This window comes from Hydra viridissima, unplaced genomic scaffold (genome assembly GCF_058129835.1).
Source record: "Hydra viridissima isolate aposymbiotic clone 2 unplaced genomic scaffold, HvirCarnegie_v1 scaffold_6, whole genome shotgun sequence".
In the NCBI taxonomy this organism is placed as follows: domain Eukaryota; kingdom Metazoa; phylum Cnidaria; class Hydrozoa; order Anthoathecata; family Hydridae; genus Hydra; species Hydra viridissima.
In genome coordinates this window covers 14,005,798-14,028,431 of record NW_028324305.1, presented here as the reverse complement: position 1 = coordinate 14,028,431, position 22,634 = coordinate 14,005,798, and the positions used below count along the sequence as shown (strand labels likewise).

The window sequence follows — 22,634 nt, the reverse complement described above, 5'->3', positions numbered from 1 at the left end:
TTATAAAGTTAAAACAAGAAGGATTAAAGAAGCAACATTAGGTTGCTCTTCTATGATGATCAGAAATGCTTCAAAATGGAACAACGTAGGTGAAATAAGAGATCGAAAAAGAAAAACGAGTGAACACGAAGACAGATTAATAAAACATGCTGTTGTTGCTGATTCCTTTTGTAACTTCCCGCCATAAAATTAAAGATTTAAAATTAAGCATTTCTTCGAGAATATCAAATTTTCTACTGATTAGTTTATCATCTCAAATCTATTTAGTCTATAATTCAGAGTTAAAATTTTTTTACAGTAATTGTTTAGTAAAAATAAAATTCGTCAATTTTGATCCCACGATTATTTTGTGTACAACAAAACGTGTGTTGTTGTGTATTGTTTAATGCCAGAAAAATTAACATAATAAAAGAAAATTACACTTCTGTTTTTTTCTGAGCCAGGTGGAGAAAGTATCTTTCATTTAAAAAATATTTCAGCAGTCAGTGAATTCAACCCCTGCTTAAACAATGTTAATAAACTGTACCAATTGACAAGATTAAACATGACGTTGACACGGCGATCTTCTATTTGACTTAATAGTAAATTTTTCGAGATCGTCCGTGTTTTATCATTCGGTCTTATTTTTATAAGATTTTTCATTCCGTACTTTCAAGGCCTTCTTAAACAGGCCACAACAGCTCATTTTCCGTAAAATTAGCGAAGGCCGACTTTTTTACGGTTAAAATTATTTTTTATCCTTGCTTTTGTAAACAAACTTCAGAAACAAATAAAGAGCTTTATTAGGACAAAACATTTTGATTAAATTTCGGAAGCAAATATTGTAGAAATTTTTTTTTACGTTTATAAATAAGTTAATTACAAAAAAAATTTAAAGAGTTTAGCTAAAAATGACTAAATCTCATTTTTATAACTATGTTTATTTTAGCTGTTTATCACTTGTAATACAAATAATAAATTTTTTGATAAAAACAAACAAATATGTTAACTTTATTTTATTAAAATTTTTTTGACTTTTTTTAACTAAAATTGCTTTATTTTGAAGTTGAAAGTTTTGCTTGTTTTATTAAACATTCCTTCCCAAAATCTTCAGAGTGTTTTTTACAATAATTGTTTAAAGAAATGTTTGCTAAAATGCAGCAAACTTTTTAAACACTTCGAACATGCAATCGAAATTTACTATTGCAGTTAATAAAAATGTCAATTAATCCTCTCTTGCACAGCAATGGTGAAACTTTATTCACAAGTGTCACTTCAAATATAAAAAAACAATAAATAACAAAGTAGACTAAATTGTCAGAAGGTTCTCTTAGTCTTTCCCTGTTCAAAGAACTAATCAAAGTTCCATATTCTTGAAACATATCAAAGGTGTCTATTTCTTCTAAAATTGAATGTAATTCCAGAAGTTTGTAAGCAATAAAACCTGCAATATATAAAAGCCCTTGTTTGCATTCATTTGGCAACTGAACTTCACAATTTTCACATATTGACATATCAAACTACACATCAAGTTCACAGTTATCACAATGGTGGTGAGCAGGAGGAAATATTGCAAAAACTGCTTGCTCGTCTGTCAAATTACAAGTTTTGTCGATTCTAAATTTTTGAATAACATTTTGCTCAGTTAACAGATATGTGCCACCTGACCCTTGCTGATATTTCCTAAACTGTTTTTCTAGTGCATCTGATTGCATTTGTCCTAGCAATACATAAGATACACCGCAATTCAACAAATACTTGGCACAGCTTGCTAATCTTTTAGAAGTTTTTTGCAAAGCACTCACAGTATCCATTGTTAACTTTTTCTCTCTTAATTTTGAATTTACGCATTTCAAATTTTCAGCAAAATAAGAAATATAGTTCTCTAAGAAATCTATTTGCTAATCATTGATTGAAGTAATAGGCTTTCTTTGAATATCATTTAATCTAATATATAGACCTTTTGCTTTACTGTTGACAATAAGCTATCACTTGACAACTGTTTCAATAAAAAGTGCAGTATCTTTAGCTTCAGGAATTTTTACACATAATGCTGCAACTGTTTCATCACAAAAAACTTTGAGAACTAATCCATAATTTTGTCGTTCAATTGGTTTTGGTTATTTGATGCCTAATATAACTTGCTCGCTTAGAATCTGTTTCATTATTAATAACATAACTAACAGCATTCTCCAGTTGAGAATAATATTTAATAATTCCTTTGTTTAAAAAAGAAAATAAATATCTCCAGAATCTTCTAAAGTTACATATATTGAAAACTTAGGTACTGGTCCACAATGTTCATATGATATTAAAAATTTTTTTTTTCTTTTTCAACAAAATAAAATTTTTCTTCACAGTTATTTATCATTGACTTCAAATTTTTTACAATTGAATTAAATTGAATAGCTTCCATTTTTTTAAAGTTTTCGAACTCATCAGGTAAACTATTTCTTTCAGAGCACATTAACCCAGTGACATCTCGTTTTCTAGACACTATTGGAATACAAGACACTGATATACCTTTAAAGACTGATGGAGGATGCACTGGAACAAAACTACTACCTTTGACTTTTTTTAATTCTGCATCTTTAGGCTAGTGCTGAGCACAAATTCGCTAAATCTGTAAACACGAAGTTTGCATTTGGAAGTTTTTTAATCTATAACTTGCGATCCTCAGATTCACAGACAAAGGCATACCAATTTTATCTTCACCATTTTTTAAAACGCATTCAAACATCAGCTGACCATTTCCTGACTCTAAAACATTGCAAAAACAATCAAACTGATCACTTTCAGTTATAATTTTTCAAGGGGTTTATTATCCAGCAGCTTCATTATATAAAAACTCTACAGTGGAATTTAATTTTGGTCCAAAGTTTAAGCTTTTACCTTCTCTTCCCTTTTACAAACCTATGAGTGATCGTGTTGAACAAATGGCTGTAGAACAATCTCTATCAGATCTAATATACTTAGTTTGTTATGAAGATGAAAAACGCTCAAAAAAGAAGAAAAAAAAATAAGTTGAAAAAATTCAAAAATGAAATGGTATTTATATATTAGTAATAATGATGTAGTTTGTTGACAAACTTGAAACTTTTACAATAGTTGTCATATTTTAACTGAAATTATAAGACCCTGAATAAAATTCTTCAACAGATACTCCAATATTCACTACACTATCTTATAATAACTTTTTCATCTTAACAAGAAGAACTATTAATTACTATTAGTTAATTAATTCCAGTTATACTATTACAGCTTGAAGAACCATAACCTTATTTTCTCTTCATTTACTTTGAAATTATAGAAAATAATTTCATTTTTGTAACCTTCGTTTGCGATTTGAGCCTGATCATTTTCTGGCGATATCAGAAATTTACTTCAGATTAAAGAAAGAAACAGTAAAATTTTTTCAACAAAATCGCATTGTATCTTCTCATCCCATGTTTTCGTTAGGGCGTTTGCCGTCCTTTTAACAAATGACGAAGCTACACGCAACCAACCACAAACTGGAAGATTCCCTGTCATTTTTCCACATAAAGAGAAGATTTTTCGCCTCGTTAGAGAACTTGGAATTTCACCAAAATCGTTGTCTCTCTTCCAAAATAACTTCTTATTTTCAATTCCAACTTGTAATCCTAGAACTCTCGCCCCTTCGGACACACGAACCGCCGGCTTACAATGTAATCCATACATATCCAAATGATCAAGTACACTGCGAGCTGATACGATGTCTTCATTTACAAGAATATCATCAATGTATGATGATGTTCCCTTCCAGATCTTTTCGTCTTGCGATAGAACTTTGTCCAAAACTGCTTTCATTATGACGGGCGCAACGTTCAGACCAAATCCCAAACGTGTTAAACAAAACCTCTGTCCACGGAACACAACAGTTTGGTAAGCCCAGAGTTCCTCGCTGATTTTGAGTTGCATGTAGGCCGATGATAAATCAATAATTGAAATATTTTCTCCAAGCCGTCTCCAGTCTCGAAGTTTGTCAGCACATGCATCCGTGTTCGCCGTAAATGGTTCAATAAACGTGTTCAGCTCCCTGAAGTCTAACACTGGTCGCACTTTCCCTTTGTTTTGCTGCACCACTGCCATAAGTGGAACCAAACCTTTTACTGGACCGTGTTTTTTCGCTTCGTACTTTTGCAGCCATTTTTTCTCTATCCACCCTTCAATTTCTTTTTCGTAATCGTGTTTTATGCCGATGGGGATGGTATATTCAGCAATTCTATTCACCAGATTTTCAGGTTTGGTATTCCATTTCCACGCAATTATCCATTCTCTATTTTTCTTTTCAAATGAAGCTGTGAAATCCTGAGCCGTTATATTCATATCATGAACATCTATTGACAAATCGCTTTTTAAACCAAGTAAACATGCTTCTTTTTTCATAAAACAAACATCCCGCGTTGCAGAAATCGATACTCCACCAAGTGCCACTATTCCATTCATACCCATTATGAAACAAAAACCCAGCGGTTTGAAATTGACCACAAGTGCTTCCACACACACTGTATTTCCATTTGGCGCGGTGATTCGAGTTTGGCTAACACCTTCGCACTGCTGTTGTTGTCCATTTACAGTTACCACGCTAACTTCTTTCTTCGTTATTTTTGTCGCACATTTTTTATAAATGATGCAGCAGGTACACCCTGAGTCAATTAGCACATCCTGAAATACACCGTTAATATCCAAGAGCATGGTAGGTAACGCCATTATTGATTGTTTAGGGAGAGAACTGGCGCAGACGTCTTCTCCCTCACTCCGTTTTTTGGACACATTCTTGATATGTGTCCATACTCTTGACACGAGTAACACAGCACATCGCTTGACTCCCGTCTTCTACTTGACTTGTTTCGATAATTATGTCTTCTTAAATGACAATCTCTCGCAAAGTGATTGGGAAGTTTGCATTCATAGCACACTGATTGTGTTTTATCTTCTAGCAACCTCGGATCACTACTTTTCATTGCAGCTACAGCAAATTTTTCCACCATCCCGTTGTTCCGTTCCTCGATCATCAGAGTCCTTGCTCGCGCAAGTATTTGAACAGTTGTAAGATCGTCCATACGAGAACTCGATCTCAGCATTCGTCGAACTTCCTCGGGGAGCCCAGCAACAAAGGCACACGCGATCGCTTTGTCTGGGAGCCCACCAATTAGGGTAGACAATCTTCGTAGTTCTGCCAAATAAACATCAACTGCTTCTCCATGTTTCAGCTTTCTCGTGACAAACTGCTCGTAGGCTGTGAATCCATCAACGGCAAAAGCTTCAAGCAAAGCCTTCTTTATTCTCTTAAAATTTTCTTTATCAGTCTCTGTTAACTGTTGATACACTACGAATGCACCATCAGTGAGACGGAGAGGAACCACACGTGCCAGATCGGTTACACCAATTACTTTACATACCAATTCAACCTTTTCCAGCCATTCCGCAACTGACTGTTGATCGTTTCCACTAAACTCTGGAATTAACTTTAAATCAAGTTTAGTCGCCATTTCGCCGAAATAGCTTGTAGTTTCGCATAAAAAAGATCGTTTTTTAGTTGTGCGTAAACGCCGATGTATCTTTGTAAAATTCAACACAATTTATATACAAGTTAATTCCCTAGGTATTCACACATCTTTTCACACATACAATTATTTACAAGTAGGCATTCCCTAGGCATTCACACATATCTTTTCACAAATACAATTATTTACAAGTAATGCTATAAGGCATTCACACATCTTTTCACACATACAATTATTTACAAGTAACGCTATAATGACATATCCTTTACGCACATAACTATTCACAAGTAACGCTATAATGACATCTTTTACGCACACAATTATTCACAAGTAACGCTATAATTACAACACTGCAACCGACAACCTACTGTATTGCACTTGTCTGACAGTCTTGTTGCAACATATTTATTTTGCCCATCTTCAGAGTTGATTAGGAAAACATTTTCATCAGAAGTCTTATTTATGGCTGTATAAGACATTTTTTTACTACTCAAATGTCTGTCATAAATGTTTTGCATACATTGTGTCAAAGAACCTTTAGTTAATTTTATCAAGCGAGAAAATAATTTATCTCTTGAAAATTTAAGAAGATTCACAAGAACTGTGTCAACACGTTTATTACACTTTCCTTTTAAATAGTTGTATTTAAAAGTTCTATGGAATGCCTCAACAAACATATTTGTATTTATACCTTCACCAACGCGGTAGCAATAGGACCAGCTTTTTGTCACACAAATCCAGTATTTTAAAAAATACGCTTTAAACTCACTAGTAGCATGGGATTCTAGCCTATTAATGAGGGATGATAATTTATCTTGGAAAAGAATTTCATTTGTTTCCTCAAGAACTGTTCTAAGCATTTTGTAAACAACTGTTTCAATTTCAAAATTTTTAATTTTTTTTCGCAATTCTTCTTTCCATGCTTTGTCTACATGCCATGCACAGTATAACCATTTTGGTTGAAGATTAAAGACTTCACAAAAAGCATTGTAGAACTGTGGAGCTAAGTCTGTCATAAACCATTTAGGTTGTATAGTCCCAACCTCATTTTTTATTTTTTTGAAAAAGACTTTAACGAATGATTCATTTTCATGGTTAGCTTAACACCAAGCAATTGGATGACCTTGACCAAACTCATCCATAATCAGTAGAGAAATCAAAAGAAAATTATAACCAGTTGTTCCATGTGTTGAGTCGCAGCATAAACCGTTACTCCCAAATTTTTCCAGCATTTCCTTCTGTGCCTCTGTCTGGATTACTATGATAAAATCTTCATCTTTAAACTCGTGCTGAGATGAAGCTTGGCCTAAAATATAATTTTTTATAAAAACGATTTTATTAAGATATTAAAAAAAGAATTTTGTTTGCTAAATTCTTTCCACAACGTTATGGAATGCAGAAATTTCAAGCTTATAAAACTTAATTTTTTTAATATATGGAAATAAAAGTAATTTTTTTTAAGATTTACTGCCAAGAGCATTAAAAGTAAGTTATTTACCTGGAAGTTTATAAAAAAGAATAGGGGTCTTATCTAGTTGCTCCCATTCTTGGATCCATGATAAAACACTCATTTGGTCATTTGCATGTCGTTGCACTTCTTGCAATCCAAAAGCGCATCCAATGTTTAAAATATCTCTGTTTTCGAGTAAATGAATTCTTTGAAACTTAGAACCAATATCATCTCTATCATAAAAATTTGTAAGTACATTTATGACAAGAATAAAAAAAAAAATTACTATGTACTAGTTGTTTGGAATCATATTACAGACTGTGGAATCAAAAGGTTTGTAAGTGACAGGGTGTATGCCAATATTTTAAGATCAGAAAAAATAGACTTTAGATTTAATAGAGTTTTGTTTAGAAAAATGCTCTTCAATTGCAAAAATATCAATATAAATACAATACACATTTAAACAAATTACCTTATATCATCTAGAATTTTTCTGCGTGTAACTCCTTGTTGTAGTTTAGAGGCAATTTCTTGGCGTTGACGTTTAGTTATCCATGTGTGATGATAGTCTTGGCTATGCCCATAATGAGTATAGCAGACTTCAACTTTTACTTTTTCATCACTATTTGTAACTTCTTTGATGGTTGATGTGCAGTTTTTCTCAATCTTGCATGTTCCTAAATTATTACAAATTTAAAGTATTCTTACACACGAATTACTTTCAAATAGATTTATATGCATAGACCTTTCACAAAAAAAATCTTATTTACCATAATTTTAAATCTGATTTTAATTAACATATCAACTAAAATATAAATATAAAACTAATAAAACTTCATTTTCTAAATGTAACCATTCCATGCTATGGTAAGACACAAGACTTTGTCACAAAGCAAACTAAAAAACTATGTTACCTGAATACTTAATTCTGCGCTTTCCGGTTCTTCTTGATTTATATATATCACATCGATTGCATTGCCAATACTTTGTTTTGGAACCATCTTTTCCAATAACATCACCTTGAGTCTTAACATAAGAACTTCCCTTCTCTTCTTCTAACTGACATTTCCAGCTATCAAAACCTTTTAAATAAAAATACAAACAAATTAATGCTATATATTTAACATAGCATTTGACATTTTTCAACTAATATTTTTAGCCACAATTAGCAGACTTACTTGCTTTATTATCAAAATTGAGTAACTCGATTCTGAATTCAATATTATGACTTTGATTGAGGTGTTTTCGCAAATCTTTGATTTTATGGAACCGATGTCCACATTGAATACATAAACAATTTCCACTGTGACTAACATCGCTGACTCCATGGAGCTTGATCATGTGTCTTTTTAAATCATATCGACGTGTGAAAGTACTTTTACAATTGTCATATCCACAAGAAAACAGAGAAGTCTTCATTTTTCATTGTCAGTTATTGTAGACAACCGTAAATTATCCATTTAAAAAGATATACGCGGTGTGTTTTCAAAACATTGTTTTGAAGTATTACTTTTGTCATCCGCATATCAGGATTTAACCGCTCCTATTTATTTGAACAAAATACAGACACGCAATTATTTCTTTAAAGTTAAATAATTTTGCAGACCTGGAATCTCGTGACTCATTCGGTTAAAAGTTCTAAAAAAAGACTGATTTTTTAAATAGTAAATTCTACATAACAAAAATAGCAAATCTTTCTCTTTCTTCTTTTTTTAATAAAACAGGTCTTATTTTTCCTAATTGTCAAAAAAAAAATCAAAATTCCTTTGTTCCTTTGTGTGTATTTTTAAATGCCCCCGAACGTCGGTAATCTGCCCCCGAACGTCGATAATCTTAAAAGTGAATTTTATTTGCATGGTTTCGTCAAAACAACATTTTTTTTTTTGAAAACAAAAGAACAACGTTCTGACTGTATAACGCACAAGTTTTTGTTTACAAAGTTAGGTGAATTCGCATTGTATAAAACATTTTAAATAGGTTACATGGAGTTGTTTCACTATTTGGTAATTTCCAGATCCACGGATATTAGGAAAATCTATATACGAAAGATCGCCGTGTGAAAACATACTAGTAACAAAGGGATTTCCAAAAATTTTACGTCAATGACGTAACCGTAAGTTTTTATTCAATAAATAGGAACTTCCGAAACAGTCGTTTAAATCAATTGGGAAAGAGGCGATCAAGGATTCGATGACTGGAAATGTAGATAAGGAAAGCTCCTTTTATTGTTTCCATGGAAACCTATTTCGTATCAGTTTTCCTAAGTTAATTTTTTACAAATTCACCAATAGTAATTGGATAAGTTCTTTTAATAGAGGTGTTAAAAAAAGGGGCGGGCGAACTATTTGTTAATTATTTCTAAAGAAACCAAAAAAAAATGTTGCAGAATTATGCACACATGAAAAGGAAAAATACTGTAGTTTATTATCTCAGTATTTATAAAAACTGAATTACCCTAAAAAGATTATTACTGCTTGTTCCAGTAAAAGTAAGAGTTTAGGTCAACCACTCTTGGATTTCACAGCTTCAAAAAAATGACAAACTTTTTTGTATTTGTAATAGTTTAATTTTTTCTCATAAAATATGTTTTGAAGATGATTTACAGTTATTTTTTTGGCCCAGCCACAGTGAAGAACTCGTTATGTTTATACATCGATGTGAAAAAACATGGTTCAAAAAGTATATTTTCGAAAAAATTCGACTTGAAATTTAACCCCCTTTATCAAGTCAACCAACTTTTCTTTTTTTTTTTTTTCTTCATATAACATTAAATGACTTTACCAGACATAAATCACAGCTATCACGGACCATGATAATGCCAACCTAGCTAAGCCTAGAACGCCACTTGTATGGGGGTGATATATCAAGGTACCCTATGATGCAAATTGTAAAATTTTATTTTGACAGCGGAAAATAACTGAATTTGAATGTTCAAATTGAGTGAAATTTTGACTTCATAGTGCGCCAATAAAATCATCTGTAAAACGAGAACCACTCTATATATTTTGATAAAAATTGGTACAAATGTAGCCTATAGCCACACCAAACTCTGGATAAAATTTCAGTTAAATTTGTTCACTGATTAGATATTTATGGTAGTTTTAGTTTAAATCTTGTTAGTTTTTTGCTGCTTACACCTCAAAATGTTACCGATTACTGTGATATTCGATCACTATTTTCAAAATAATGGTTAAATGAGTGTTCTACTATGTAATACAAACAACTTTTATTGTAACTGTTTAATTTCTACACGTACCGTTTTCATTTTATAGACCAAAATATTTATTTGCTATTTAAAGCGTGGCTTGTGCACAGCGTAAAAAATCTCAGCATTTCCTAAAGTATAAGCTTCTGTCAAAATGCAAAAAAATCCTTAATAAAAGTGAAAAATCTGGTCAAAGTAAATTTGTTTATAGCTTTATTTTAAAGTTTTCCAATCTGTTGTTTTTTTTAGCTTTTGACTAAAGGATCTTTAAAAAGAATGCTAAGAAAACAAAATTAACTTGTCTAATTAGTACATATATTCAAATTTAGATTTTACGCATGCGTTGGATTTTCTGAAACAAATCAGAAAACAAAAACACCAAACAAATCAGAAAACAAATCAGACAAAAAATCAGACAAGTCTTCCCGGGCATGTTAAAAGCACAACCACAGCAAAGAAAATGCAACAATTATAGTTATCACTAGACTCTACATATTGTATAGTTATAAATGCTTCAATATAATATGTAATATATATTGAATTATTTATAATTTCAGATTACCCAAATATTATTTTTTTGGAATCCAATTCTTACTAAAATATTTAGATCTTTAAAATTATTTTTTACATATTAAAAATCTAAATTGTAATTAATTGTTAATATATATATATATATATATATATATATATATATATATATATATATATATATATATATATATATATATATATATATATATATATATATATATATATATATATATATATATATATGATGGTATGAGAGTGTCATAAAAAAAATAAGTTTGGAACCAAAATTTTTTAGCTATTACTATTTTTTTTAAATTATATTTTAAAATTTTTAATCAATACCTAATACTTTTCTTAGCTAAATGGAAAAAAATGGGAAAGAAAAAAAAAGTTTTCCAAGAACATTCACTCGTAATCGACAGAAAATTAAGCATCATTCATCTGAACTAAAATTATCTGGAAGTAACATCAATAAAGATGAACAACTTTTTTCAACAAATAAAAATGTATCAAATGGAAAAGTTAAAGAGGATCCTTTCAAAATAAAGAAGTCAAATCAAACTCTTAGATCTGGTGAAAAAAATTTGAATCCAGAGGTTCTTCAAGCTGGAGTAATTGGAAGTGTATTAGGATCATCTGAGGGAAAAACCTTTCTTTCTAGTATGCTGGATGATAATACTGCTGTTGATGATCATATTTATAATAACTATGATTTTCCATTTACAAATTTAGTTTTTGAAGGTGGAGGTAATAAAGGAATGGCTTATGCAGGTGCATTACAGGTGTTTATATCTACAAAATAATAAAAAATAATTGTTTGGCGAATGATTTATTATATTTAATCATGGTTGTATAAATAAATACTTTGATTTTGTCCATTTTTGCATAGTATTATCTAAATAATGACTTTTATTTAAATAATGACTTTTATTTAAAACATTTTAAAAAATAAAACTCATTATTATCTAAATAATGACTTTTATTTTTTAAAATGTTTATGATATTTGGCATATTGAGTTTAAATTTTAAAACTAAAAAAAATCCCAATTGACAAATATTGACTTATCATTTTGAGGGTTATATATTTTTGTTTTTTAAATTTGTTAATTATATTTACATAGGTATTAGAACAAGCAGGTATTGCACAAAATATAAAGCGAGTTGCTGGTGCAAGTGTTGGAGCTATAGCTGCAAGTTTATTTGCAGTGGGTTTTACATCAGAAGAGTTAAAACAATTTATGGAGCAAGATCTACGCAAAGTTCTTGTTGGTAACTTCTTTACTTAAATTACTTAAAATTTTTACTTTAAAATCCTTACTAAAATTATTTCTTTAAGATAAATATGTATTTACATTTTAAACAAGAAAATATCATTATTTGTTTGTTATACAAAGATAAAAAAAAAAAAAAAAAAGGTTTTTCAGATTGCTTAAATTTGATGTAACTGAAACCAAAAAAGAAAATAAGTAATGAAATTGAAGAACAAATATTAGTTTATGAATTTAATGACATGATAAGTTGATATTTTTCAGATCATAAATGTGGATATTGTAGTTTGTTGCCCAATCTCTTAAGTGGTTTTGGTTGGAATCCAGGGCATAAGTTAATAAAATGGTTTGGTGAGCAGCTTAGAGAGAGAACTGGGAATTCAGATATTACATTTAGAGAGGTTGATTATTTTGATATATTCATTATTCCTACTTAATATTGGCATTGATTAGTTTTTATCTATGCTGGTTCAAGTTCTGTGTGAAGTTTGGTTTTGTATCATACTTGAAAAAAACTATTTAAAAAATTTACTTTTAAATTTTGAAAACATAATTAGATAAAATATTAGAAAGTAAGTATTAAAAAATATGGATAAATTACTATTGGGCAAATATATAAATTAAAATAAAAATGTCTATGGTTGTTTGTATATTTTGATGTCTTTCTAGTAAGTAAATGATTTTTTTTCTTGACTTAAAAATTACAAAGTGAAAACAAATGAATACAAACAAAGTGAAAACAAAGTGAATACAAACAAAGTGAAAACAAAGTGAATACAAACAATAATTTTGCTATTTTGCTGTTGATTTTAGGTTCTGCAAAAGTTTAATCGTGAGTTATGTATTGTTGTTACAAATTTAAGTCAGATGTCAACAGAATACTTTCATCCTAAGACAACACCTAATACACCTATAAAAATGGCTGTTCGTATGTCAGTGGCATTACCAGGTCTGATTTGCATGCTTATTGTTGTTGTATAAGAATCTTCTTTATGTGAACTTTTTGTAAATTTAAAAATTTAAATTTAAACAAATTTAAAAATATTTTTTTGATGTAAATTGTTTTATTTTCAGGTGTTTTCCAAAGTGTTAAATATGTAAATGATGAAAACACTGATGTTTATGTTGATGGTGGACTCTTGTGCAATTATCCAATTCACGCTTTTGATGGTTAGATTTTTTATTCACAGTAATTTAAAACGTGTTAAAAATTGTCTAAACTTGATATTCATTTTTTCAATGTTAAAGCCATATTTCAAGTCTGTACAGACTAACTTTATTTCAGTCAATAGTTAACTTTGTTTCAGTTATTAGTTCCATCAGCATGCATCATGTTTTACAAAAGCTTGTACCTATTTGTTTTACATATAAGTAAAGACAAGTTAAATAAAATGTTGTCTTTTCACTAAATTTTAGTTTTTGCTTTAAGATTTTACCTTGCATTACCTAAAAGTCTCATCAAATTTTTTGTTTGTTACAAGTCATTTTTTTTTGACAAACAACTTTATATTTATTTTAGGATGGTGGTTATCAATGGATCCACACGACTCTTTTTTTAAGAGATTGCAGCCTCTTGATAATTATGCAAAGCTGTTTTCGAAAAATGAACGTTTTGGAACTTGGAATCCTAAAACGATTGGGATTATGTTGGTACAAAAAATTTATTTTCCATTTTGATGTATTGAGATTCTTTACCTAACTTAATTAGAATGAATAAAAGTAATTTTTTTCTGGGGTTGTTAGTCAAGTGCATAATTGTCTAATGGATAACAACTAAAAGATTTTAATAAAAAAATTAACAATTTTTACCTTCCTTTACTAATTTAATGTCTATGAAAACAGTAAATGAAACTAAAAAAGTGATCGTCTTTTGGTTTATAGAATGCTCACTATAAGTAAATTAAATCATTGAATTAAACTCAATAATTGACTAAAATCTACTTATTGCTTTTTTATTGCCAAGAAATATTTACTTTAGAATATTATTGTTAATATATTGGTTTAGTTATAACTACTCATCATCAATTTATCGTAGTGCATGAGACTTGTAGCATGTTACATGCTGAAATTTAGAAGTGGAACAGTTATTCTACAAAGCCAAAAAGACCTAATTAGAAAAGTGAGCCCTTTTCAATCTATTCAAGTATTAAAGTTACTAATCTTTTTTGTTTTATTTATGCAGTATTCTCGAACAGAGACTGAGTTAATGAAAACAAAACTTTCACAGCGAGATGGCAACCAACCTCCACCACCTATAAATTCAAAGTTGTATAGGTAAATTTCTGTTTATGCAATAGAATATAATAGTTTATGTAAAAGATAAATTTTAGAAATATATAACTACAATCAAATAAATAATATTATTTGTAAAGGGTTCGTATTAAAAAGTTATATTCTTTATTTTAAGGAAACGAAGAAAGATTTTTTTGAATCAAAAAGCTGCCAGTGAAGAGCATCATGCAGTTGTAAATGCTATTGGCCGGTTTATGAAGGTAAATTTCAGTTCCCTTAACAAATAAGTTTATCAATAACTTTATTTTTAAAAAGTCTTAAGCTAGTGGACTATGTTATTTATTTTTTGGATTTTCTACCTTTTTAAATGTAAAAAAAAAAACAAATACCAATAATCTCTATGCTTTTTAGCCATTTCAACACTAATTAACAGGAGGAAAAAAAAATTTAATTTTTTTAAGAAACAATAGTTCTTGCTTGCAGTTTCATTTAAGATTAAAACTATATTTATGCAACAAAATTAATTAAACACATAATTATAATGGTATTACTTTTTCTTATGCTTGAATAATAATAATATTTAATATTAAACTTATGAAATTATCCCAATAATTGTTGGCATCTGGCACTTTATTACTAATTTTGAATAACACACTGTAAATGAATTTTAAATGGCTGCACTGTAAATGAATTGCATAACACATTTTAAGTGAGCTTTTAATTATTATTTTTTTAAAAATTTTTAATAATAAAATTGAATTAAATATGTTTTTACATTTAAAAGTTTTCTGGTCACTAAAGGATAGCAACCAAAAGGATTTATTTTTAATGAAAGCTATGAGCTCTTATTGCAAAACTATAACCTCTACCCCTTGCCTCACCAGGGTCAGAGTTTTGTTAGCAAACAGTATTTTACTTCAACTCTGTAAGGAAAACGATAAGTTTCTAAAAATTAACTTTCTTTATTACTCTTTATGAGATCTCTAATTTATTAACTACTTTCTAGGGATTTTGTTAAGTTATATATGGTAACTCTTTTTTTTTTAGGAGCTTCATAGAATGAATTTTGACTTGGATGGTATAGTGAGTCTTAGAGAATTAAAGAAAGTATTTGAAGTGGTTAGTGTCTATTGTAAAATTTTCTATCTGTTACTTTTCTGATAACATTTTCTAAATATTTACATCTTGTATAGTCAGCAATTTTTACACCAGAAGATCAAATGTTATTATTTGGAAATACAGATGTAAATGCTGCATTCTCAGAACTTGATACAGACAAAGATGGGGAGGTATTTTTTATGGTTTAAGAATGGCAGTTAATAAAAGTTTCTTTCTATTCTTTAAAGTTAAGTTTTAAGACATTTGAATTTTTTAAATTTTTTTCCTTTTAACTTAAAATTTAAACCAAAGAAAGTGAGCTACGAGCTTCTTTTTACAGAAATGCGAAAATAAAGTTCGTAATATTCTTTCTTGAAAATATGACTCTTAATTACAAAAGTAAATGATCAAGATAAACTAGGTCTTTTAGATCCTGATGAATCCAGACACAACAGTAAGTAGACTGTTAGCAGTGTCTCTCCCAGTCCTCAAATAACTTTCCATCCTTATGAATCGTTAAAGTAACGTTCCACTTAACTCTTGTGTCAAATTCTATTTCTCAACATTTCATCTGCTGTTGTCAAATGGAAGCTGAATCAACATTACAATCAGCTGCCTTTTAATTGCTAACCTGGGTCATGTCTGCTAGTTTATATATATATATATATATATATATATATATATATATATATATATATATATATATATATATATATATATATATATATATATATATATATATATATATATATATATATATAAAGGTTCCTATGATGGCATACTTAACTTTAACGTTTCTCTGAGTCATTACCTGAAAACTTAAAAAATAATTTTTGACATGGGTGTATTCCCTCTAGCATGCAGAATAATGATGAACCTCAGAATTTTTACTATTTTGCTTTTTTATAAGTATATACCGTTAAAAAAAAAAATACAAGTATGCCATAATAGGCAACTAACTGCTCCTATGATGGCACACTTTAAAGAAAATAGAAAAACAAAAATTTTTTTTGTTTTTTACTAATGGAAACATAACTTATCAAAAAAACAAAATTAAAAATAAATATTTGGTCTATAAGCATAGTTCACATATAAATTTTTTTCTACTTCTCTTTATGCTTGCAGATAAACAAAGACACTAAGATCCGCATTTTTGACAACAAATCCATGGTTCTTTAGAGCAAGACAGCGAATAAAGTTCATAACAATACAAAAATGCTGTATCAGGTTCGAAATCCATTTTATGTTTACTTCTTTTAATCTCCTCACTGCAGTATTTTTCTTCAACAGTTGTCTTTCTTTTTGTTTTTCTAACAAATTTTTCCTTTTTCTTTGTTATCTTTTTCTTTTGCCTTATCTTTTAATTCTTGGATATCCGGTGTGGTATTCAGAGGTCCAGTTTTTCCACGTTTTCAATTCAATTTTAGAGGGTGCTAAAGGTACCGGACACAACTTTTGTATACTAGATCTTATCCTTTCGTTGAAACAGAAGATCCAATGCATATGGAAGCTTCTGATGGGGGAGATCTCATTTCCAAATGTGTTGGTTTCTCAAACTCTTGTATTTTATCTTTGTTCTAAGCCTGATCACCTTTTTATGAGCATTAAAATTTATTTCAGGCATTTTTTTCAATTCATTTTGCAGACTTTCCTATGATGGCAACTCCTCGGTATGCCATCATAGGAAAGAGTCACCATATTTATTAAAACAAGCTGTGTCTACCTTATTCTACAAATAGCATTAAAATAAGTATTCTAATAAATGTACAAAGCCTGCAGATGAAATGCATGAAAATTTCACTTCTGTATGATCTATAATAAAATTGTAATCCTAAATATATGAGGGCATTAAATCTACAACACCACATGCGAAAATTTATGTCTGTTGTTTACAAAAGCGTTATTTATGACGGAGGGATGAATTTTTACCAGAAGTAATGAATTACTAATATACACATGTTGGTCTAATCACTTATGCACCAAAAGTAATATTTTTGGAAATATGACCAGTATGCCATCATAGGCGCTATGCCATCATAGGCACCTTTCCCCTATATATATATATATATATATATATATATATATATATATATATATATATATATATATATATATATATATATATATATATATATATATATATAGTCTCATTTTTTTTATTTGAAAAGTGAAGGAGCCTTTTATTAAAATTGATAAATTTGTAGCTTCATTCTAACTTTTAGAGTTTCTCACAATTCTATCATAATTCAAGTTTGGTTAGCGATCAGTAACAATAATAATAATGATAATAGTTTGTAAATAGGAAGCACCTTATAACGAGTTATGAACAGTCGTGATTACGAGATTTTAAATTCCGAACATTTTTCTAAGATAGGAAACATTTAAATAAAAATTATGACATTCTGATCTTATAGAGGCATTTTATCTTCAGCCTTTTTACACCAGTCTAAATTGTCGACTGTTGGTCTTTCACTTCCAATTCCGGTTCAATCTTTTGATTCCTAGAGAAAATTGGTTTCACCAGAAAACCTAAAGAATACCAAAGACACTATGATTACCAAGTTAAAACAGAAACTGAACATACGCAGCCTTTTTAAAAAAACGGATTACTATTTGAAAGAATTTGTCAACTCGTTTGTTGTTGGTCTGTTTCTTTTGAATTTCCAGAGTTGCAGACAGTTTGTACATGTGAGAAATGACCTTTGGAGCAGTTAGAAGGTTGGATGAGAAAATTTCTGAAGCATTTTTGATTTCTTCCAGTGCTGGTAACACGAGAGAAATCGTTTCAAAGTCATCTGAGGAAGGACATCTGCAGCCAAGTGAAGACTTTTCTTAACAGCTTCCAGTGCAACATGGAGACAAAATATGGACTACATTATCAAGGCATTTGAGCTCTATCTTGTTGCAACAGGGGTGATTGTTTCTGCATACTTAACCCACATTTCCTTGCAGTACCGATGAGTTGTTTCCGATGTTAGTGTGTTGTTAACATGTTTTAACAAGATTTTAAATGACTCGAGAGCTTGCGCAATTGTAGGTGCTTTTTTAAAACTCCACTGCTTTGGACATAATCATATTGAGTTGATGACCAATTTAGATTTGACTGTTAGTGATCTGAGAGGATTTTGGTACTTTGATATTTGCTCTCGAATCATGTACTGCATCTAGAGGAAGTCCAGGAATCTCTTCAATGACTTTATCAAGTTCTTTTGAGAATGCAGCACTTGTGTGGTTTCCCTTGAAAAGAGCACAACGCACTATTACATTCCTCTAATTGAAATCCTTGTCGACTTGCAAGATTGTTGAGATGTACGAGTCATTGTTGCGGCTAGTCCACATGTCTGTTGTGAATTCTGTACCTTACTTTTGTAATTAAGAGTCATTCTCCACAAACTAAAGTACAGATGAGCATTTACATCATGGTACAGATTGCATTTATGGTACAGATGGTACAGATGAGCATTTACATCAGGTTTTGATCAAACTCTTGCTGGCGGCAATCGAACAAGGGCAGTTTCATCTCTGCAAACTAAAAAAAATAGGCTTCTTTGACGAATCTTCAGTCGTCAACTTTCTTTTCTTGGTGTGAGGTTGCAGTGAAAGTCCTGTGGTACTGATGTACTCATCTCGTTGTCTTTCATACTGTTCTGCTTTCTTGAATGCTGATGCAAGTTCTTCAGTTTCCAAGTGGATTTTTCTTTTCCTTGCATTCCTTGCAGTTTTTTTTTTCGTAACATTGGTTGCAAGATCAGAGTCGCATCTTTCAAGGTGACTCTTCATCCCGGCAGTAGTTCCCTTTCTCGGTCGAATGATTTTAGGGCAATTTCTGTATTTGATTGTCTTGTAATCAGTTCCGGAGATAGGGTGTTGCTTGTCAAAGTTTTTCTAAAGTTCGACATCAAAACTCGATTTACTAATTCATTTTAAAAAGCAAAGTCTTTTTCAGTCTATTGGCACACAACGATGTTTTTATCTCAAATGTTTTTACACAACTGAAAAAATGCTTCAAAAAAGTCAATTTTATTATTCACAATATTTAAATAATTTTTTTTTTGCATGAATGGACACCAAACAATGGCGTACTCATTGAAACTGTCACTTAGGGTTCGTTATCGAAATTGCAAATTTCGAAAATTTTCGATTAAAACGGTACCGAAATACTACTTTTTTTTTCGAAATCTATAAAAACTTATGAAAATAGTCGAACTAGCCAAAATAATTTCGGAAATAAAAAAGGAATTTCGAAATGTGAAATTAATTTCGAAATAAAAAATTGCACTTCGAAAACTGAAATTAATTTCGAAAGAAAAAACAGAATTTCGAAAATTGAAATTAACTTCGAGAAAAAAAAGTGTATTTCGAAAAGTAAAATTAATTTCGAAAGAAAAAACAGAATTTCGAAATGTGAAATTAATTTCCAAAGAAAAAAAAGAATTTCGAAAAGTGAAATTAATTACAAGAAGAAAAAAAAAGAATTTTGGAAAGTTAAATTTATTCCAAAAAGTAATTTTAATACCTTATATTTTATTTGCATAATAATATTAAAATAACCGGGTGCCTAAATAATTTACCACGGGGTGTTTCGGCAAGTAGACCTTTTATTATATATATATACATATATATGTATATATGGCAAAATAATACTATCTTGGTAAATTTAAGGTGGCACACAACTGAAAACAAGTTGTTTTTTCTAAATAATCAAAATTATGATTTTTTTTTTTTTTGATGAGAATAAATTTATATTAAAATAAAATAAAAAACAGCTATTTTTTTTTTTTTTTTAAATTTTACTATCCATAATGGCCAAAAATGTGTTGTAAAACACGTGTTTTTAGTAAATCTTCAAAACCTAATAACTTGAATTTGCCTCAACAACTCGAAATAAAATTTTGAGTTATGCAACAAAAAGATTGCTTAGGTATAAATATAATTGTTTGAAATCGTTGTAAGTCTCATCTAAATAATCCCAAGAGAGTAATTAGCCGTTTACGTTACAACAATTATTTCATATACGTGCGTTACAGGCCTTAAAGGAATTGCATATTATAACTTTTAAATATCATAATTATATCATTTAGGAAAAGCGCACGAACTTTTATGCAAATTCTAAATCTAAAGTTTAAACTTACGTTATGCAAATTTAAAATTAAAAAGTGTTTAAACTGGTGTTGTTATTGACTTAGACTAAATCGACTAAAAGTCGAAATTAGTCGATTTTTCAAAATCTAAGAGTCGATGTAATCGACTTTGGATTTTCTACTAATTGACTAAAAGTCGATTTAGTTGAATAATAGTACTTATACATGTATTTCTAATATTTTTTTATTTGATTGAACATTATAAATCTTTTTAATTTTATTTTGTTAACAAAAGCAAATATGATTGTTGAATAGAATGCAGTTTTTTCAGAGCCGGAATAAAATATTTACCCCCCTTCCTTTCATATTAAATTAGAAATTAAAGTATAGTATCTCCCTCCATCATATTAATTGTTGAATGAAGATGCTTTTAAGCATCTTCATTCAACAAGCTTTTAAGCATCTTCATTCAATAACTAATAAGTAAAAATTTGTATAGTAAAAAATTCTACGTTCAAAATTTACAATTTAAATTGTAACCAAAATACTTAAGTAGCTTTTTCTATAGGTAGGTTTTATTCACTTTGAGAGGGCTAATATTTTATATGAAACATTTCACCGTGTAGATGTAAGTGGTCATTCGCAAATTATGTCATGCAAAAAACCTTTCAGATCCCCCTCCTCCCTTTTCCACAAAATGTCACAAAATATCAATCCCCTATCTTATCCTAAGGGTTCTAATCCCTGTAAAAGAACCTTTGGGATTCTAATCCCTGCAAAAATATTTCGAAGCAAATTTTAGAATTTCGAAGGTAAAAAATTGTTTCGGTAATATTTTTAGAATTTCGAAATCGCAAAAATATTTCGAAACAAATTTGACAATTTCGAAAGTGAAAAAATGCTTCGGTAATATTTTCAGAATTTCGAAATCGCAAAAATATTTCGAAACAAATTTGATAATTTCCAAATGAAAAAATCGTTTCGATGCAAAATTAATTAGTTTGAAATTATTTTGAACTTACCGAAACAAAAATAGAGTTTCGAAAACTTTTTTTTTTTTATCGAAAATTCAACTTTTGCTTCCGTGAACAACCTTACTGTCACTTAATTAAAATTTGACAAAACTTCTTTAAAACTTTTTTAAAAAACTAAAAAAAAACTAGAACTAAAATGTTTTTTTTTTTGCTTTTTTTCAAGCTGTCATTTTTTTTATAAATAGATAAAAAAAATTTAATTTTTATCTATTTATAAAAAAAATGACAGCTTGTCGTACCTTCTCGCAATGTATTATTTCGTAATCCTACGGAACTACCCGATTGTAATGCAGATCTCTTACTTAACATAACATTCAAGGAACATTCAAAGAATCTAAAATCACGATATTTATTTTTAAATTTAGATCACTTTTCAAGAATTAATGGCTTTTGTGGAACGAAAAGGTGTAAATATCCAAACGCGTTTCCTTGGTTACACTCGTAAAGAAATTAAAACGCTAGGTGACTTCATCGGTACATTACAGGTAACATGTAAATTAGCATTTATAATTGAAAATTTATCATTGATAATTTTAAAAGGTTTTGTAGAAATAAAAGCGTTAGTTTTCGCGTAAAAGCTATGCGTGTTAGCGAATAATCTTTAAAAAGTTTCCAAGACGTGTCTTCACCGACATTAATTTTTAAAGAGGAAAATAAGAAGGAAAATAACATAAAAATTTTTAAAGAGAAGGAAAATAAGCATAAAAATTTTTAAGAAGGAAAATAAGCATAAAAATTTTTAAGAAGGAAAATAAGCATAAAAAGTTCCATAACTAAAAAAGATAAAAAAGATAAAAAAAAAAAAAAAAAAGATTTGATAAGTAAAAAAAAGGTTCGAGAAATATAAAAAGATTCGAAAATTGCCACTGGAGGTAATTCAATAAAAAGTGTTAGAAGTTACTAGGTAGCACGTTGTCTTAAAAGATCGCTTTTAAATGTTGTATTGAAAATCAATTTTGATTAATATGCAGAAGGGTTAACCTCAACTCGCTCAATCAACTCTTAACTTTATGCGTTTTCTTTATAGACTGCATTATCAATTAATGTCAAACGAAACTATGTTGAGGTAAAAACGTTTTACGGTTATATGAGGCCCTCAAATATAAAAACGCAATTCATTGTATTTAGTAATACGAAATATATTCCCAACACTATTGATTAATTACAGGACCGCGATATTGAACGCACTATCGGAATTGATACAGATTACATCGAAGCAAATGATTTT

At 29.5% G+C, this 22,634-nt stretch overlaps 2 protein-coding genes and 2 pseudogenes across 4 annotated transcripts in view; 1 reads left to right on the top strand and 3 right to left on the bottom strand.

Annotated features, from left to right (window-relative positions):
* Window positions 1–982: 982 nt before the first annotated feature.
* Window positions 983–2,666, bottom strand: LOC149887147 (uncharacterized; annotated as a pseudogene).
* Window positions 1,216–5,639, bottom strand: LOC149887146 (uncharacterized). Its single transcript, XM_090090042.1, has 2 exons — window positions 2,872–5,639; window positions 1,216–2,739 (listed from the first exon to the last, which is right to left on the bottom strand). Exon 1 carries the CDS (start codon window positions 4,708–4,710, stop codon window positions 3,364–3,366), a length of 1,347 nt encoding a protein of 448 aa, XP_089946168.1. The 5' UTR covers window positions 4,711–5,639; the 3' UTR covers window positions 1,216–2,739; window positions 2,872–3,363.
* Window positions 5,639–8,487, bottom strand: LOC149887145 (uncharacterized; annotated as a pseudogene). The gene is made up of 5 exons (XR_016453232.1): window positions 8,136–8,487; window positions 7,872–8,039; window positions 7,430–7,634; window positions 7,006–7,190; window positions 5,639–6,813 (listed from the first exon to the last, which is right to left on the bottom strand). The product of XR_016453232.1 is annotated as an uncharacterized LOC149887145 (transcript).
* Window positions 8,488–10,248: 1,761 nt separating this feature from the next.
* LOC145197964 (uncharacterized) overlaps window positions 10,249–22,634 on the top strand; it is a 12,934-nt gene continuing 548 nt past the window's right edge. Inside the window, exons 1-15 of one of the 2 annotated variants that reach the window (XM_090090037.1) lie at window positions 10,249–10,357; window positions 10,492–10,688; window positions 11,052–11,475; window positions 11,815–11,962; window positions 12,226–12,362; window positions 12,775–12,910; window positions 13,036–13,131; window positions 13,481–13,611; window positions 14,144–14,235; window positions 14,369–14,453; window positions 15,241–15,312; window positions 15,387–15,482; window positions 21,772–21,891; window positions 22,434–22,472; window positions 22,575–22,634. The exon at window positions 22,575–22,634 is cut by the window's right edge and continues 36 nt beyond it. In XM_090090037.1, the coding sequence (XP_089946163.1) occupies window positions 11,056–11,475; window positions 11,815–11,962; window positions 12,226–12,362; window positions 12,775–12,910; window positions 13,036–13,131; window positions 13,481–13,611; window positions 14,144–14,235; window positions 14,369–14,453; window positions 15,241–15,312; window positions 15,387–15,482; window positions 21,772–21,891; window positions 22,434–22,472; window positions 22,575–22,634 (1,632 nt within the window). In that variant the 5' untranslated portion in view covers window positions 10,249–10,357; window positions 10,492–10,688; window positions 11,052–11,055. Of the gene's footprint in view, window positions 10,358–10,491; window positions 10,689–11,046; window positions 11,476–11,814; window positions 11,963–12,225; window positions 12,363–12,774; window positions 12,911–13,035; window positions 13,132–13,480; window positions 13,612–14,143; window positions 14,236–14,368; window positions 14,454–15,240; window positions 15,313–15,386; window positions 15,483–21,771; window positions 21,892–22,433; window positions 22,473–22,574 lie in introns of those variants that run through there. The other variant, XM_080073975.2, reaches the window with a different exon arrangement.